Here is a 20,352-nt window from a genome sequence, read left to right as displayed (position 1 = left end):
GATTGGTCCATATTTGGCCCTAACATGAGTTGAAAAAACCCAGCATTTATTAGAGTGCAGTTTGCAACATCAAGCATCAAAACAGACTTGTAGTTTTTGTACAACTAAAATAAATAAGCAGCTGACTCCAAAAGTCTCACATTCGAGCCTTATTGAAATCCTTATTCATTGAAAATCTCTCCTTCCAGTCACTCTGAGCATTTATTGAAACTAAACAGTATTGACGCCACAACAACGAGCCCACATTTACATATCAGCACCTAGTGTTACTTATTTCACATGTAAAAATGTTAACCAATCAGAAAATACGTTATTTACATATAGCAGTCTTAAAGGTGCAGTAACAAAAACATTGCTATATTCTGAATGGAGTAAATGGACATGACAAAACAAATTATTAACTGTTTTGTGTTATAACCATGACTAACAATTTAACTGGACTTCAGATAAACTAAAAGCATACTAAAGTAGAATGTATACATGCTGACTGTAGAGTATTGTAAAAGTGTTCACTGTTTAAATGTGTTTAGCTCCTGTCGATATGCTCTAACACCACGTCAGTTCAAACTCTTCTGGTTTAAGGTCCTCTGCTACTATTCCATTAGTGTGTGTGATGTGTCAAAGGAAGTGAGGCAGTGCCGGAGGGGGAAAATACTCCGATTGCATTCCAGCAGGCACCAGAGCCCTGTGATTTGAGCTGCCTGTCAGAAGCGTTATGTTACAGCGTCTAGGAGCTCGCGCTGGGCCGGCCGACAGCTACTGCTAGTCTATCGGAGTGAACAGTTCCACCTCATAAACTACTGTGCGATCCAGTCTGCTGGCTCGGTATTTAGTCATGGAATGGAATTTGGAGTTTTATGATGTAATCTGTTTGAATCAGTGGACTTGTATGTTGGTACAGACTGAGATTCTAAGTTTAAACTATTACGCCATCAGTCAAATTCTCCGCACCGTTGAGGATCATATAACTACTGGTTTTTGACTCATTTTGAGTTGGACATGACGAGTTCAATGCAAAGGGAGATATTTTCTTTTACAGAAATTGCTTTTTAAGGACTACAACAAATGGCTAGTAGGGACTACAACAAGCTTCTTCCCAGGTTTGTGACATCACAAACCCCAAAATTTACATAAACCCCGCCCTCGAGAACATGCAACAAAGGGGGTGAGGCCATGTTGGGCTGCTTTAGAGAAGAGGAAGAGTTGTTGTAGTAGAGTGTTGTTGCCATGCCTTCATTTTACACCGGACTGCTTCACAAACAAGGGTCAATTCAATGCTGGATTTGTGCTAGTGGATGAGTTGAATCAACTTCCCAGCAACAACTTAAATTTATCCACTAACCATTCAAAAACGTCCAGTTGCATTCTAAAAGTTGTAACTTCTTCCTGAGTCTCTCCATCAGTGTCGACTCCGGTTTGAACAATGTAAGGCTGAACACCGTTACTGACAATCCTCATTTTGGCTGCGTGAGATTCTCCAGCTTTGTTGTTGTTGATCAACTGAAGCATGAGCTGTTAAAGCTCCGCCCTCTTCTGGAAAGTGGGCTGGCTCATTTGCAGCAGCTCATTTGCATTTAAAGGGACACGCACAAAAACGGCATGTTTTTGCTCAAGCCCAAATAGAGGCAAATTTGTAAATAGCCATGAAATCAAATATTGACTACTTCATAAATGTGCATAATTCATCAGTAAAATAAGTAGTATTAAAGGATTAGTCCACTTTCAAATAAAATTTTCCTGATAATTTACTCACCTCCATGTCATCCAAGATGTTCATGTCTTTCTTTCTTCAGTTGAAAAGAAATTTAAGGTTTTTGAGGAAAACATTCCAGAATTATTCTCCTTATAGTGGGCTTCAATGGACTTCCAGACGGTTGAAGGTCAAAATGACAGTTTCAGTGCAGCTTCAAAGAGCTTTAAACAATACTAGACGAGGAATGAAGGTCTTATCTAGCGAAACGATCAGTCATTTACGCAAAAAATACAACTATATATGCTTTATAAACACACATGATCGGCTTGCATGTGCTTCCACTTTCCGTATTCTTCAAAACGCTTACACTGTATGTCCTACACTTTCCCTATTCTACTTGAGGAAAGAATGCGGCGCCAGTTACGTTTTTTTCCGTAAGTAGAATAGGGAAGGCGTAGGACATAGAGCGTAAGCTTTTTAAAGAATATGGAAAGCGGAAGCACGTGCAAGCCGATAATTTGTTTATAAAGCATATACAGTTGTATTTTTTTTTTTTTTTTCGTAAATGACCGATCGTTTCGCTAGATAATACCCTTATTCCTCGTCTGGTATCGTTTAAATCCTTTTGAAGCTGCACTGATTCCATTCAACCATTTGGTGCAGGCCATTGAAGTCCACTATAAGGAGAATAATCCTGGAATGTTTTCATCAAAAACCTTAAATTTCTTTTCAAGCTGAAGAAAGAAAGACATGAACATTTTGGATGACATGGGGGTGAGTAAATTATCAGGAAAATTTTATTTGAAAGTGGACTAATCCTTTAAAATCAACTAGTAATATATCAAACTAAACGAATCTGAAATGTGTGACCTTAGGGAAGATAAATGCTTTTTCATGTTGTCTATTAAAAGGAGAACATTTGTCTAGACGCATTGAGACGTTCAGTGTGATCAGTACTGATGGATGGATATACTTTACTGATCCTTAGGTGAAATGTATATCCATAACACATCGAATGATGCAAAGACTCGCACAAAAAACGTACATACCATGCTGCGGAAAGTGGCATTGCTCTGTAATTTAACCCTCATTAATTCTGTCATTCATCATTACCCATCACTCCCCTGTCACCCCCATTCTCAGGATCTCCAAGGGCACATAAAACCATCTCCCAGCCCTTCAGATCTCTAGGGTGGGCGCCTTCGGCTGTCTGTCACTCGTCACGCAGTCGCTGAACGCTTGTCAAGCCCTGGTGGCGGGCTGAGATGTTGCAGAGGAAGTGGTGAGCGACTCAATCTCCCTCTCAACTCAGTTAGACACAATGGGAGAGGAAGTTATGCACTCTTAGACTGCAGCAGTGTGTGTCAGGTGCGGTCTAGCTCTATTGCCGCAATGGTTGCAGCATTCTTAAGACATCTGTAGACCTCCTTTGTTAGGGTTTGCAGTGCACACTCTTTATTTTGAGTGCTTAAGGTTAGTAGTAACAGGTTTTGGTGAACCCTACAGTGGGTTACAAGAGCAAGGCCTGGATTACCTGTTAACCGACAAGCAGTTCAGATTGTTAGCAGGAATATGAATGTAAAGAAGAGGATATAATGTCACAAAGTTGTCATCAATGCCAAGACCGGAAAACGTCACTAATGAACCTGTGGTTTTCGGAAAAGGTTGGACTTCTTCCAGTTTTTGTTTGAGCAATTGAGTGTTGATTCTCAGGTAGATTATTTATTAGCACTTTACCCATAAAATAAGAATCAGAGGTGCTCGCATGTCTCGGTTTAGTCGCTAGCCTAGAGCTTTTTATATACTGTATTGCTGTGAAACCGAGGGCCTATTATTGTGTCACTCCTGTGTCGGCCTCTGAAGACATCATTCTAACCATGATGGAACCTTGTAAGTGACTAATTTGCAACACTTTACCACACAAATAAAGCTCTGCACGAGAGACTCAGTCGTTCAGTGCGATTTGTGAACTCAGTTGTGAATGTTTCGTTCACAAATCGGACATTGCTCTTGCATTTTGGAGCTGGTCTAAGTTTTTTTTAAGTTCAAAGTAATGAGGAAAGGTATGTATTTATTTTAAATGTAGTAAAGTAAGATGCGACTCGCTTTTGATTACAGTAGCGTTTGATGTTAGCATGTCGTTAACAGCCAATTAATGTTAACAAATACTGAAATGAGCTGCAATTGGAGCAGTCCAATTCACAGAGGAGTTATTCAGTTTGAGCTGTGGACTGAATCAACATGTTCATTAAGAAAAGAATTGTCTCAATGTTTCATTTATGAATTGGACATTGCTCATGTTTTGGAGCTGGTCTAGGTTTTTTTTTTTTTTTCAGTTTTGGGAAAGAAAGGAACAGAATTAGGGATGATAATTGACCGGTCAACTGTTAACAGTTTTGAGTTAAGAGTTTTGACCGAATAATTCTTTCAGTTAAACGGTTAACGTTTTTAAATAAATTTATAGTTATTTTTTCAAGCTATTCTTAAAACATTTGATGCATGTTTTAAAAAAAAAAAAAATCGATGCATATCAGTCAATCGCAAGTTGCGTATAAGTTGACAACTAATCCTTTACATTTTATCGGTATTCATAACAGAACAATAATGAAAATATAAGTAGCTAAAATTAAAATTATTAAATAAAACGCACATTAATGGTGGCATTCATTATAAACAACATATATAAACGTCAAGCCAAAACTAGTTTATTTAATGTAGAACTGAAATGAATCTCTGATTAATTCTAAGTTAACATTCTAATCTTGTCGGTTTGTGGTGATTGGTTAATGATTGGTTAATGAGCGTCTGTTATCGTCAGGAAAATTAACCGAAATGCATATCCCTATACAGAATGTTTCTTATGAAGTGTAGCGCTAAAAGACTTGATGCAGAAAAAAATGTCACAAAGCTAACAGCTCAGTATTCCTATTAGCATAAAAATACACATACCATAGCAATATAATAGTATATTGTAATTAGAACTAATTTTACGTTATTTTTATTCTTTTTCTAGTGTTGGATGAAATATAATCAACATTTCTGTTACTCTGTATGCCAAATTAGAATTTTTTTTTATTTTTTTTTTTTTTGCGTGTGTGTTCTCGGCACAACATGTTGTGAAATTGCCTGAACTGCAAAGGATTCATGTGATACCACCTTAGAATTTCATCAAACACAAGATTTCTTAAATTTTAGACTCTGACTTCGTAACCCTTTTATGGTTTTTCCGGCACTGAACAATTTTAGCGGCCGGCAAAAAGAATTTTCGTCCCGCCAAAGATTTATTCGATCATTTAATGTGACAATACCTGCCGTTCTGCAGTGCCAATACCCGCTGATATCCGGCTGCTTTAAAACATTTTAAAATGCTCCCGTGAGTGTTTGTTTTAGTGCTCCGTGAACAGCATCAAAGGTTTCTATTTACGGTGTGTTTTTGCAGCGTTGAGCTTTGTAGCCAATCAAATACATATCTATTTAGCGTGTGAATGCAGTGGCCAGTCAGATGTTTAAAGGTGCCCTAGAATTGAAAATTGAATTTACCTTGGCATAATTGAATAACAAGAGTTCAGTACATGGAAATGACATACAGTGAGTCTCAAACTCCATTGCTTCCTCCTTCTTATATAAATTTCATTTGTTTAAAAGACCTTCGAAGAACAGGCGAATCTCAACATAACACTGACTGTTACGTAACAGGTGGGATCATTAATATGTACGCCCCCAATATTTGCATATGCCAGCTCATGTTCAAGCATTAGACAAGCCAGTATTAACGTCTGGATCTGTGCACAGCTGAATCATCAGACTAGGTAAGCAAGCAAGGATAATAGCGAAAAATGGCAGATGGAGCAATAATAACTGACATGATCCATGATTACATGATATTTTTTGTGATATTTGTAAATTGTCTTTCTAAATGTTTCGTTAGCATGTTGCTAATGTACTGTTAAATGTGGTTAAAGTTACCATCGTTTATTACTGTATTCACGGAGACGAGCCGTCGCTATTTTCATTTTTAAACACTTGCAGTCTGTATAATTCATAAACACAACTTCATTCTTTATAAATCTCTCCAACAGTGAGTAATGTTAGCTTTAGCCCATTAGCCACGGAGCACAGCCTCAAACTCATTCAGAATCAAATTTAAACATCCAAATAAATACCATACTTACATAATCTGTTATGATGCATGACGAACACTTTGTAAAGATTCATTTTGAGGGTTATATTAGCTGTGTGAACTTTGTTTATGCAATGTATTATAGAGTCGCGAGCTTGGGGGCGGGGAGCGCGAGCATTTAAAGGGGGTGCCGCACGCGGAATCGGCGCATATTTAATGATGCCCCAAAATAGGCAGTTAAAAAAATGAATAATAAAAAAAAATCTATGGGATATTTTGAGCTGAAACTTCACAGACACATTCAGGGGACACCCCAATAGACTTATATTACATCTTGTGAAAAAGCATTCTATGGCACCTTTAAGTTAGTCAGAACCAGCTCAACACCGCCCAAAATGTAGTTTTTGCATTCTTTAATTATAACCAACAAAAGTATAAACACAATGAGATCCATTGCACAGTGTAGACAGCTTTGATGATAATTTTGCAAGAGTGCAGCTTTGTGTGCCTCATGTTGATATGAAGTAATTGACAGCTTCAGTGATTATAATCAAATAAATAAATGCTCAATTGAATCAGATTGACAGTGATAAACATGGCAATGGACAGAACGAAACACATCAAATGATCTGTGCGTTAAGTCTTGGAGTGTAAATGCAATGTAATGTTACTTTTATCTTAAACTTTTCAAATCAGTCTCTCTTTGACTTTTTACATTGAAATTTACAGATTTTTAAATATAGAATAGCTCTAAGCACTTTATACTTTCTGATCTGTTCTGACAGTGATTGCTTTTATTTCATGAACAAATAGGATAAGTTAATATTACAAACTGTTCTTTGCATTTATTTTGTTTTTAGAGTTCGTCCGCTACCACCATAGACCATTTTTCACACAGGAACAGGAAAAACCCTGCTTTATTTATACACGCACTATAGATATTTTGTGGTTTTTGGCCTGTTCGTAACATTTGCATGTGAATATTTTCTTTTAACCATATCAGTTGTTGTTGGCTTTCACTAGATGCACATCATGAGGGGAGTGAGATGGTCCAGATCGGCTCTGCGTTTCCTCTTGGCCTTATCAGGGTTATTGAATTTTATTGTAGTGTTGATGGATGTTGAAAAGATGTCCTCAGATTCTCTCCTCAGGCAGTAAATGGTAATTAAAAGCAAGCACGCTTCTTCAGGTTGGTCCAGTTTTCACTGCTTTAGCTTGGATTTTATATGACATTACAGTGGATATATATTCACAAACATAGACGTTTGGACTCAAATACTACAGTTTCTACATTTTTGGTTACAAACACAATCTTTTGTAGTGTACTTTTTCAATTAATTTTTGTGAGTATGCTTGAAATTGTTTAATTTTTGTTGTTAAAATATTGGCATTATCATATTATTATGCGCTTCTGTACCACCTTTGCAATGTAAATTGGGCATAACAGCCATATACCATGAAAATAGTTATCAGCTTTTAATATTGGTTCCTCCCTACTAGATCTAAAATTATTTACTACAGTTTAATGGTGTCTGAGATAATTGAACCATTGCTACTTAGACCATATATTAAAACTAAAAAAAAAAATGTAAGGGTTTTGATGAGAATGTATTAGTCAAGTCTAGGGCTGTGCGATGTCAACAAAGTCATATCAAGATCACAATAAAATTGTGTTAATAGCGTTTATAAGCTCTGGTTTCTCCAGGCTTCAGTCATTGGCAGGATACTCTTTAAGTTGTCAGGGTTATCAAATTATATATCGTGATGCATATCGATATCGATCAATATGGAAACAAATATCGTTATCATATATTTTTTGCCCTTTTGTCCAGCCCTAGTCAAGTCCCATCAGACAATAGGGCCACTGTACAAATAAGTTCCCCTTCAGTGCTTCTTACCGCTTACGTCTGTATCTCCAACACTTGATATCATTCTTCATTTCATGACTAGTTGTGCAGAGTGCCCTGCATTTAGAAATCATTTGTAAGCACATAACATTTGCAGGGATTATAAAGCTCACACACATGCTGAAAATGAATGTGTAGGACAACCCCAACACATCTGTGCTGTTCCACTCCAACTCAGATGAGTGAAAAGGTTTCTGGAACGGCAGAATTCAGGGCTGAGAGACAGATGGAGAGGGAGGCTCATTTCAGCTCGCGTGACCTCGATAGAGTGACTAGAGCCCAGATGCAGAGGTTTTGTTGTGCTCTTCTAGCACATAGTCTCTTCTGTGAAGTGCATCTCTTTTACCAGCAGTGCTAGAGCTCGAAGAGCACAGATGCACATGGTTGGAGGTTTCTTGAAGCTAATGTGTTTGTTCCATTAGACATAAAGGTGCTGCCGCCCTTCTTTGACTTTTGTAGTGATAAATGCAGACGGTGTTCATTTTTAGCGTGCAAAGAGCTGCAGTTCTGTAGCTTTAGAGTTCACACCACATCATTGCGGTCTTCAATAGGTAATCTTTCTGAAACGTGCTTTAAAGCCCCTTCACACCAAGAATGATAACTGCAATAATAATTTATAACGATAACTGTGTTATAAGTGCACACTGAGTTTTGTCTGCTGCCAATTTAAATGTACGAACTCTTTAAAGCAGGACGGATTCTGATTGGTTGTCAATGTTTTTATTGTTCATCAGCTGGAAAAAATCATTCTGAAAGTGATTCCAACCATGTTGTTCCTTTGTGCCGTTATCGGTATAGTTGTGGTGTGAACTCTGCTATTCTTTTATATTTAGAACGATTTTTAGAACTATATCTTTATCGTTATCATTATAGTTATCGCTCTTGGTGTGAATGGGCCTTTTATAGACCCCATGAAATCAAAATTGGCTTTTGAGTTTCTGACATTATTTCCTTCTGCTTTCTTCACTTCTAATTCATATTAGCATCCTTTACAATGAGAAAGTTTGTAAACACAATTTGATACCTTATTTTTTTATCTGTCAAACTGACAAAGCATTTCTGATTATCCTTCAATTTTTTTTTTTACAGTTCGGTAGATGACAGAAATGGTAATTAGGCATCATTACTCCAGTCTTCAGTGTCAAATGATCCTTCAGAAACCAATCTAATATGCTGATTTACTGCTTAAGAAGCATTTCTTATCATGCATTTTTGGAAGTTATGATTTATTTTCAGGATTATTTGATGAATAGAAAGTTCAAAAGAACAGCATTTTCTTTTTAAATAGAAATATATATAACAGTACTGTCACTCTTGATGAATTTAATTCATCCTTGCCCAATAAAAAGTATTGATTTCTTAAAGGATTAGTTCACCCAAAAATGAATGTCATTAATTATTCACCCTCATGTCGTTCCACACCCGTAAGACCTTCGTTCATCTTCAGAACACAAATTAAGATATTTTTGATAAAATCCGATGGCTCAGTGAGGCCTTCATTGGCAGCAAGATAATTATCATTTTAATGCCTAGAAAGTTACTAAAGACATATTTAAAACAGTTCATGTGACTTAATGTTATGAAGTGATGAGAATACTTTTTGTGTGCCAAAAACAAAAAAACAAAACCGACTTTATTCAACAATATCTAGTGATGGGCGATTTCAAAACACTGCTTCATGAAGGTTCGAAGCTTTACGAATCTTTAGTTTCAAATCAGTGGTTCGGAGCGTATATCAAACCGCCAAAGTCACGTGATTTCAGTAAACGAGGTTTCGTTTACTCGTTACGTCATAAGTGTTTCGACACGTTTCGAAATTTCAATGGTTCACGTGACTTTGGCAGTGCTCCGAACCACTGATTCGAAACAAGATTCGTAAAGCTTCATGAAGCAGTGTTTTGAAATCGCCCATCACTAGATATTGTTGAATAAAGTAACTATTTTTTATTTTATTTTTTTGGTGCATAAAAAGTATTCTTGGCGCTTCATAACATTAAGGTTGAGCAACTGTAGTCACATGAACTGTTTTAAATATGTCTTTAGTAGTTTTCTGGGCATTTTAAAGTGTTAATTATCTTGCTGTCAATGGAGGCCTCACTGAGTCATCGGATTTTATCAAAAATATCTTAATTTGTGTTCTGAAGATGAACGAAGGTCTTACGAGTGTGGAACGACATGAGGGTGAGTAATTAATGACAGAATTTTCATTTGAACTAACCCTTTAAAAAAACAACATACTGACCACAAAATTTTAAACGGTAGTGTAATTCCTAACCAATTCCTTTTACATACTTAACCAATGTTGAGTTCCTTAATTTTCAACAAGGAGGTAAAGAAGTCTACCAAAGGTCGGTAAGGTCTTTGAGAAGGACACATGACGGGTCATTTCAAGAGAGACAGTAGTGATAAAGAGAAAAAGGGGGTTAAGGAGAATGTGATGGTTAGATTAGTGTGTGGCGTATGATTGGCCTTCGCTTTGTGTTCTCTGGCTGTGAACTCCAGCTATGCGTTGGGAGTGAAGGGACTGAAGGCTTTGTCTGCCAGAGTTAAGGAGTGTCTCACTGACTGTCTCTGCGCGCTGTTGTTAACTTTACCTCCCAGCGTTCATTAATCTAATTAGTGAAGCTGCTAGAGGTTTGAAGTTCCCAATACCACATGATAGAGCCCATAAAATAAATCTAGTTTACTTTGCAGCGGAGTTAATCAACAGAGATGTGCATGCTAGAGATGTGTGAGATGAACGTATCAAATCATTTGATTGTAGTGTGTTTCTATGTTCCGAAACGTTGCGAGGTAAGCAGTCAGAAGCTTTATGCATCTAAGATTCTTTGTTGTTGTCCAAATCTGAGGCAGCATTGCATGTGTCATTGGCCCAAATTTCACACTTGATGTGGACTTGCCGTCTTGCGGCCTTCGCTTGCACTTGTCGGTGATTTCCAAAAGGTCGTAGGGTGTTGCATTCTCATAAACTCGAAGGGAGTCATTTAATGTACTGCCAGATACCGGATGTTATTACAATCAATCCAGTTTGTGTTTCACAGCTGAATAGCTCTGCAATGCATTAACCATTGCAAAATAAACAAGCTTATTTCTATATGGCTCCTATCAATTAATATCAATTAATCTTTATGGTTCCACTTGGTGCAGCATTGGTTTTCATTTGTTTTTTAGTTAAATAACTAAGTAAACAAACTAAAAAAATGTATTTAGAAATGACTCTTATCAATTTCACTTAGTAACAGTAAACTAGAATTTAAAATGAGTAATATAATCCACATAATATAATTACAACTCCACTTTGAAAGTGCAGCATTATAGCCTATAGTAGTATGATTAGTTTTCCATCTTGGCATTTTGTTGTAATGCAAACCACTAATTAAGCAATGTGCGGTGCGGTTATTAAATATACCGTATCGTACCACTTTTTTGGGACCCTTCCCTTTGGGTAGCACAGTAGCCTAGCAAAACACAGCAAAAGTGGGACGAAACAGCGCGGCATAGAGCCATTGGCGCGGCTCATTGGACCGAGTCATACGACCGACTCGCCCAAGCAGTTAATGCCACCGAACAGATGGTGCAAGCTCTATAACACCTAGGGCTGCCCCCTAATAGTCGACTAACCGTTAGTCAACTTGAAGAGGCTTGGTCGACCAAGATTTTATTAATCGGTTAGTCACAGAAAACAAAATCTCCACAGGAAGTGGCGAGGTCACGCAGTCCTAGAGGCACAGATCATTAACTGCAGGAAATCCAAACATTCACCTATCATTTATCGACCTCAAATATGGCTTATCACTTGAAACATGTAAGTCGCAACTTTAGTCCATTCTCTTTAATGTTTGCCTATAGATAAATGTGCGCTATTATTTGGCGCATATCCAAGTGTTTGTGTGGAGAGCGTGTTTACTGCATGACATGGAGGCGCCGGTGTGATCACTGCACTTAACTTAAAATACTCCGTCATTTTTGGTCATAGATAAGAGTAATGCAAAATGTAAAGGGTCTACTTTTATTTCTGTAAACTCACAATAACGGCAAAACGTTGTGCTTTTGTAGAACAATGAAAGCAATCAGGATGCGTTTTCTGATCTCGGTCTCGGTGAACTTGAGCTCGTAACAAGCATGAACCCGAAACTCATCGTATAGGCTGCTTTCCTCACAGACATAATAAATATATCTATAGCTTGGAATGTCTACTTTTAAACGAGCCAATTCAAATGGAAAATAAATATTCTCAGATTATGTAATCCATATGAAACTTGCATATAGGCGCGTCCACTACTGCAGAGATGAGAGATGAGTCAGCATTGTTGACTTAATCTCTGCAGCCGAAAACACAGAAAACATTATCAATAAATTATTAAAATGTTTAGACAGTCTCCTTGCTGTTTTTTCACGACACATTCATAATCGTTACGTTTGCCGGTGCACTGTGGCAAGCTTTATGCATGTGTTTGAGCACTGATTAGGCTATGTATACATAAGATTAAAGGCTCATTATTATGATTTATGGCTTATTAATATAAATGCGCGATTAGTCGACTAATGGCTTAAATGAACGACTACTGGTCGACTAGAAAAATCTTTAGTCGAGGGCAGCCCTAATAACACCGCGCTGTTTCATGCCAATTTTGGTGTGATTTGCTTCCAAACGAGAGGCGGTATTTTTTAAATATACAGTTGAAGCAATACTGTTGCAACACACTGTCATGCTTTCTTCGTCGCGTGAGAATGACGTAGATTCCTACTAGAGCTGGACGATTCTAGATAAAATGAGAATCATGATATTTTTTTGGTTTCAAATAGAGATCACGATTCTCCCACTTTTCCGAATATACAACTAAACAAAATAACATGTAATTTACTAGAGGCTCTGACAAAATATACATTGCTCGAAAATGTTTAATTAATTTGAAAGAGTTATTCAATTCAATGACTCATTAATAAATACTTGTTTCATTACTGGAATCAGTGTTTTTGAACAAATCTTTTGAATGAATGATACAATGATAAATACATTTTAAGTCACTTGTCGCCACCTAGTGGCATATGATGTAATTGATACACCAAGTTAGTTTCAAAAGGATATTTGCACCATTTTGATCGCTATCGTAGACATCAGTGTTTATATCCTAACTTTAAACTTTTATCTCAGTACTTCTGTGATAATTTGAATATTTGTAACACAGACATGACTACTGTGTGGTTCAAACACAGCTTTGAATGTTCTGGTATGATTTTGTCAAAGGTTTAATAGACACGGGCGAATCGTTGTCATTAATAAAATAAGATTGCGTGGGTGCTTGAATTGAGATTGCAATCTTTTTACAATGAATCATGCAGCTCTAATCCTTACTTTCTGGCATACAACACCACGCCTATCAAGTAAGGGTACTGTTGGCAGTGGAAAACATCCTGAATCGCACTGTACTGTACCATACCTTTCGGTGGAAACAAGCCATAAATGACGTAAGTGGTACTTAGTGTGTTAGCTGTGAAGGATGTACATGCAGGTATGATGATCATTCTATTCATCAGGATCAGTGTCCATGTGTTTTATTAACAGTTCATGTTAGTTTTGTGTATTTACCATAGTAAATGTAGTTTCCGTAACTTTAATCCAGAATAACACCATTTCTATATTTTTGTTGACTGTGGTGGCTCATACTAACTTACTAACTTTATTGCTTTAACAACTAGTTTGGGACTGCTATTTAATAGCCTTGCCTTATAATACTGTTTATTCATCAGTGATATTCTTACAATTTATGTGTATGTTTAAGTAAACTAATATAGTGTGTTAACCATTTTTTAATACATAAATTTGCTTGGTTCAAAAGGCTGTGTCACCCAGCCCTAACTTCGAAGGTTCATTCATTAGAGTAGTGTGATTTTCATGCATTCTGCAGTTAAAAAAGATTGACCTTGGATTTTGGCAGGATTGATCAATTGATGACAATATCAATCAGGAACATTCCTACTGATATCTGCTGCTGGTTTGTTGCAACATAAATCATGCTTCTTGAACTGGACACTTTTTCTTTCTTTTTTTTTTTAAACTGTATTTCTGATTCTTTTACTGAAGTCAGCTTTCAGTTTGTCAGGTATGATGTCAGGATTATGGATGGAAAGCACAGTTTTCCCTTTTTGTGTTTGTTTTTTTTCTACCCACACGCTTGGCATCCGGTATGATGCATTTTAAATGAAACTGCATATCCTGCTTTTGCTGTTTGCGCCCTACTTTTGGATCTGCCTTTTTCCCCCACTATCTTCCTGACTCACGCTTGGACAATAGACAATCGCTGGCCATCATTCTAGAGGAAGTGATCTCTCGCTTTGACTGCACGGAGATCATTTGACTATAAACCGTCTTCTGGCAGTTGTCGAATTGAGACCCTAAAACAATAGTCATCTTCATCGGTTATTTATTTAGCCAAATGGCACACAATGGCGGGGGAGATGACTGTCTTTGGTGGGTAAACAGAAGCACATTCCCAGTGTACATCTGAGGGTGTGCCCAACAACACTGTCGCCAGCGTACATGCCAGACGCTTCGGATGGGAGATGTTACACATTGATTTCTTTCCAAAGTCATTGCAGTCTGTTTTCATTAGTTGTTTCCTTTCTAGATTTTGTCTTTGAAAACATGCAGTTTTGTTAATCTTACGATTTTCTTTCTTTTCTAGGTCTGCCTTAGAGCATCTCTACTAAGACATCCACAGCTTTAATGCAGTACAGGTAAGCATTTCACCCTACATTTATATGTGATCTTTTATGTTTAGTAGGGATGTGCAACGATTAATCGCGATTAATCGTTTGCAAAATAAAAGTCTGTGTTTATGTAATATATGTGTGTGTTCTGTGTATAATAATTATGTATATATAAATACAGACACATACATGTATATATTTAAGAAAAATGTTAGATTTATATATAAAATATTTATATGTAATATAAAATATATAAATATGTATATTGATTTAAACATGCATATATTTCTTAAATTTATACATGTATGTGTGTGTTTATATATGCATAATTATTATACACAGAACACACACATATATTACGTAAACACAGACTTCTATTTTGCAAACGATTAATCGCGATTAATCGTTGCACATCCCTAATGTTTAGCGTTTTGTGTTGAATATTTTACATACAAAATATGGAAACTTTGGCAAGACAAACTTTGATTAATTAGCTCTGCAAAACTTAAATGTATATTAATATAGATGGATTGTTGCTAAGGTTTTCTTTGTGGTTGCTAGGGTGTTGCTAGGCAGTTTTATGTGTAGCCCCATAAGATTTTACTAGTGTTGTGCCAAAATGTGTTTAATGATGTTCTTAGTCTTTCCTTCTTCGTGACAGGGAAAGCTCAGACAGAAGTTAATTTACTTTGAATTAAATGCCAGATACAGTTTGTGTAATCAGAATACCAATAATAAGAAAAAAACGGCTTTATGCATAAATACAGTGGGACTCTTATTTTGAAATGTCTATGGCTGTGTTTACACTTGGTATTAACATGCAATCACCTTGATCCGATCATTAGCCAATCAGGACACAGCACGGTTACATTTGTTCACATTAAGTGGCCTCTGTATCTGGATAACCGATCGGATTTCTGTTTCTCGCACAATATTTAAAGTAGGGATGTGGCACCTATGAAGCATTACGAATCTTTTCTTTCGAATCAGTGGTTTGGAGTGTGTATCGAACGCCCCCCAGTGGTGAACCACTGAAATTTCGAAACACTTAAGACATAACGAAGCCTCATTTACTGAAATCACGTGACTTTGGCAGAACCACTGATTTGAAACAAAAGATTCATAAAACTTCGAAGCTTCATGAAGCAGCGTTTTGAAATCGCCCATCACTAGATATTGTTGAATAAAGTCGTTATTTTGTTTGTTTTGGAGAACAAAAGTATTCTCATCACTTCATAACATTAAGGTTGAACCACTGTAGTCACATGATCTGTTTTAAATATGTCTACGTTTAGTAGCTTTCTTTTCATTGAAAGTGTTGAATATCTTGCTGTTAATGGAGGCCTCAAAGAGCCATCGGATTTGATCGAAAATATCTTAATTTGTGTTCTGAAGATGAATGAAGGTCTTACGGGTGTGGAACGACATGAGGGTGAGTAATTAATGACAGAAATTTCATTTTTGGGTGAATTAACCCTTTAAGTTTCCCAACATTAATCTTGTATGATGAAAAGATAGGCCTAATCATTATTCCGACACATGATTGAAAGAGCGTGCAAACATTGTATTTGTAATATGTAGAAAATGGCAGTATCTGAACACCTTTGTAATAAAGAAATAAAAACACACACAAGGTTATAGTGTGCAATGACTGTACTGACAGAAATGGGAGATTAATAACTCATTTTTATTTATTGAAAAAATTATTTTTCCATCACCATGTCCCTTTAGAGGCTCCGTAGAGTGCGTCATTTCTTTTACGAACAAGGTATTTGGCTTCGGGCACGTCCCTAATCGCGATTACAGATTTTCCATCCCTCTTAAAATAATTAATAATTTGTAATACCATTTAACACAATTAAGGTTTTTATGACCTTATATTTCATGAAATTAGTCCTGTCAAATCGATTAATTGCGATTTAATCTAACAAAAGTTTGTTTACATAATGTGTGTGTGATTATAAAACGGTTAGTTCCTGTCCTTGATTCTGATTGGTCAATAGCTGTGTTTTATTCACGATAAAACACGGCTATGACCGCTTCACACAACAGTTCTGTGTATCACTACACAACACCCTTAGCAACCACTCTTAGCAACATAAACTGTATGTTCTCAATTGATATTGTTCATTGAAGCTTGCTGTATTATGTAGAAGAGTATTGTGAGAAAGAGATCGAGTGAGCGAGTTTATTACCTGCATTCAGATTTAGCATTTTCCTTCAGGTCAGTCCTATATTCATAATAAAAAATCTTTTTAAATGTCCGATGTATTATCCTGTCCTTTTAACAGTTAAGGGGTTTTTCCGTGACTGACAGAGCTAGTCAAAGCATTTGTCAGTTGCGTCTTGTTCCATGTTATTCACGATACAGCAAAGCCTCTCGTATCTTATTGCTTACATATATTATTATTTATATATATTATATGTCTGTGTATACACACATATTTATTAGTACTGTCAAATTTATTGGTGCAAGTTTGAGGTTAATCTAACATAAAAGTTTGTTTACATGATATATGTGTGTGTATATTTATGTATGTATATATGTGTATATTTATTATATATATATATATATATATATATATATATATATATATATATATATATATATATAAACACACACCTACTACGTAAACAAACTTTTATGTTAGATGCAATTAATTGATTTGACAGCACTACATTAAATTTATTTTTTTTTTAAACATTCTCCTTAAAAAAAAAAAAAAAGGTGTTAGGTGTTTGCTAGGACCTTGTGGGTGGTTGCAAATGATTACTAAGTGATCACCTCACACCTCAAGTTGTCTTCATGCACTGCTACAGTATTGACAAATTAATTTTTTTGCTGGCAAAATTTCACTAATCTCAGCGCACCATTACACCGTGTCTACACCAGACGAGAGCGGTGCGATGCAACAAAAGCAAATAGACCCCATTATAATCAGTGATGCTGTCTACACTGGAAACGACGCAACATGACAAATCCCAGACAGTAAACTAATGCCCTGTTCTATTTCTGACATATTCCAATGGTTTTGCCCCCAGACAGGATTCGTTTAATGTAACTAATGAAAACATGAGTCCAAAGACCTTTAGAAAGTAGGTCACCTATGTTGTGGCCTAGAGACGTTCATGAGAAGGTGAACAAAGATGTTAATCCATTCTGACAGACATATTTGCTGTCCTGAGCCCTGTAGGCCAATCAGTAATGCTGTTTTCTTGAGAACACTACCTGGTCATGTCCTTCAGGCTCAAAGGTCTTCAGTGCACTGATTGGTCTCCAGTTCGCTGCTTCTGCTGCTGCTGTTGTTGTTATTGTTATAATACAGAATTGTCATTTTAGATCGATCACGTCAAGCTTAGTCATACAATTGAACATCAGGAACTCTACAACTTCCATTTTAACTCCATATTGTTCCTGGCAAATGTCAGTGTTTGTTACGAAGTTCAGTTGAAGTCTTTGTGTTGGTGTTCCAAGGAGCAAGTTGACCTTGAAATGGGACATTGGAAGAGATTTTCTCTTCTTAAAGCATTAGTTCACTTCAGAATTAAAATTTCCTGATAATTTACTCCACATCATCCAAGATGTTCATGTCTTTCTTTCTTCAGTCGAAAAGAAATGAAGGTTTTTGAGGAAAACATTCCAGGATTTTTCTCCATATAGTGGACTTCAATGGCTACCAATGGGTTGAAGGTCCAAATGTCAGTTTCAGTGCAGCTTCAAAGAGCTCTACATGATCCCAGACGAGGAATGAAGGTCTTATCTAGAGAAACAATGTCATTTTCTAAATAAACATAAAATGTTTATACTACAAATGCTTGTCTTGCACTGCTCTGCGATGCACCACGCATTACCACAGTAGGGCGAAAAACTTTTTTTATGTAAAGGCTGTTTGATTTAGTCTTTGCACGTTCGCTTTGTAAACACTTGCTCTGTACTTCCGTCAACGTCACGTGTGACCTTTCCAACGTGATTACGTAATGCGTGCATATTTTTTTAGATAATGACCAATCGTTTCGCTAGATAAGACCCTTATTCCTCATCTGGGATCATGTAGAGCTCTTTGAAGCTGCACTGAAACTGACATTTGGACCTTCAACCCATTGGTAACTGCTGAAGTCCACTATATGGAGAAAAATCCTGGAATGTTTTCCTCAAAAACCTTCATTTCTTTTTGACATAAAAATCTTGGATGACATGGGGGTGAGTAAAATATCATGAAATTAATTCTGAAATAGCAGAACCTTTCCATCATTGTTTTCACTTGTTAAATAAAGTCTTGTTCCACTATGTAATCTCAGTTCAATTATCTTCCTCAGTGTTGAAATACATCCAAGATGACGGAAGAGGTGATTGTCATCGCCAAGTTTGATTACATGGCCCAGCAGGAACAGGAGCTGGACATTAAGAAGAACGAGCGTCTCTGGCTCCTGGACGACTCCAAGTCCTGGTGGCGCGTACGAAACGCTACCAACAAGACGGGATTCGTGCCATCTAACTATGTAGAACGGAAGAACAGCGCCAGGAAAGCCTCGATCGTCAAGAACCTCAAAGACACTTTAGGTAAAGACACAACTTCTGCTTTACTCAAGAACGTCCTCCCAGTTGTTAGATGAATACATTAATAAATTAAAGAAATGTTGTCATTTACTTACTCTCATGTTCCTTAAAGCCCACATGACATTAACATTGAATGTATTATTCAGCAGAATGCTGATTACACTTTTCAATATGAACTAAACCTGGCTCATTTATGATACATGCAATAAGTTTGGTTGCATACAGGAGTGGTTAAAATGTCATGAGAGTGAGTCAAGATGACACAGTTTTGTTTTTACTGTTGTGTGGGTAACACAACAGTTTGCAAACATATATTTGAGCCCACTTCTGCTTATAAAGAGGTCCAGATGTATTGTTTCTAATTGGGTAATCTGTGTGGTTCAGCATGTAGGACATATTCATTGTCATTTCCTGAAGAGTCGTGTTTTTGACCACGACAATTTTAGTGCTTGATAGACAGGAAGATACAGTATTGCAGTTAGAAGCCTGAGATAACTGCGTTCGACTGCTTGCTAGCTCCAAAAATCACACCTTCACTGAATTACTTTTCAGGTACTGTAAATATCTTGTACTTCACATTGCTGTAAACTGGAGAGGTTTCAAACTCTGACACAAGATTGTTTACGCGTTGACCGACATCAAAGACGGTTAGGTAATCTTTTCAGCCGAGACAGAGTTTTCTTGAATGTACTTGTTTGGTTAGATTATAAAAAGTTTGATCGGCAACATTGTGTTTGCAGTACGTGCTCCATGTTTGTTTTATTGTCAAATCCATTGAATTTAGCATAAAATTAGGCTTTTTAATAGGGTGAATCTCATGAAACTTATGGAGAACAGGTTTTATTTTGACTTCAATGGAAAGAAAGAAATAAGAAATTCTGTGCAGAGTATTTGTATATGTTGTGTATTAGAATTAAAAACATCCCACTCCACAATCCTTATTGCCGTGATGACAAAAAAAATATTTATCTAAAAATCTATATTTGTTGAATAATCTTTAAAAAAAAAAAAAAAAAAATGTTGAATTTGTTATTCGAGATTCATATATCATGGCAGTTTTTATTTTACAATAAGCAATTCTCATTAGATTGTCATTAGTTACAGTAAAAAAACCTTTTTATATACACAATCTGCCTTATTTTTTTATACTATCTATCTATCTATCTATCTATATCTATATCTATATCTATATCTCTATATCTATATCTATATATATATATAATATATTAATTTGTGTGAAATATCAATTGGATGTCGATTGTAAAAGATTGTAAAAGCAAGACTATTTTCGATATATTTTATATTTTTTGGTATACAATTTTTGTGAAATATCAATTGGATGTTTTCATGAGATTCACTCGGA

General features: G+C 36.4%; 1 protein-coding gene across 1 annotated transcript in view; it reads left to right on the top strand.

The window, feature by feature from the left end:
* nck1b (NCK adaptor protein 1b) overlaps window positions 1–20,352 on the top strand; it is a 60,353-nt gene that overhangs the window by 19,053 nt on the left and 20,948 nt on the right. Inside the window, exons 2-3 of the mRNA XM_048175273.1 lie at window positions 14,407–14,458; window positions 18,749–18,992. Coding sequence (XP_048031230.1) covers window positions 18,767–18,992 — 226 coding nt within the window. The 5' untranslated portion in view covers window positions 14,407–14,458; window positions 18,749–18,766. The remainder of the gene's footprint in view (window positions 1–14,406; window positions 14,459–18,748; window positions 18,993–20,352) is intronic.

The sequence above is a fragment of the Megalobrama amblycephala genome, linkage group LG22 (assembly GCF_018812025.1).
Source record: "Megalobrama amblycephala isolate DHTTF-2021 linkage group LG22, ASM1881202v1, whole genome shotgun sequence".
NCBI classification, from domain to species: domain Eukaryota; kingdom Metazoa; phylum Chordata; class Actinopteri; order Cypriniformes; family Xenocyprididae; genus Megalobrama; species Megalobrama amblycephala.
This window is presented reverse-complemented; position numbering and strand designations above follow the sequence as displayed.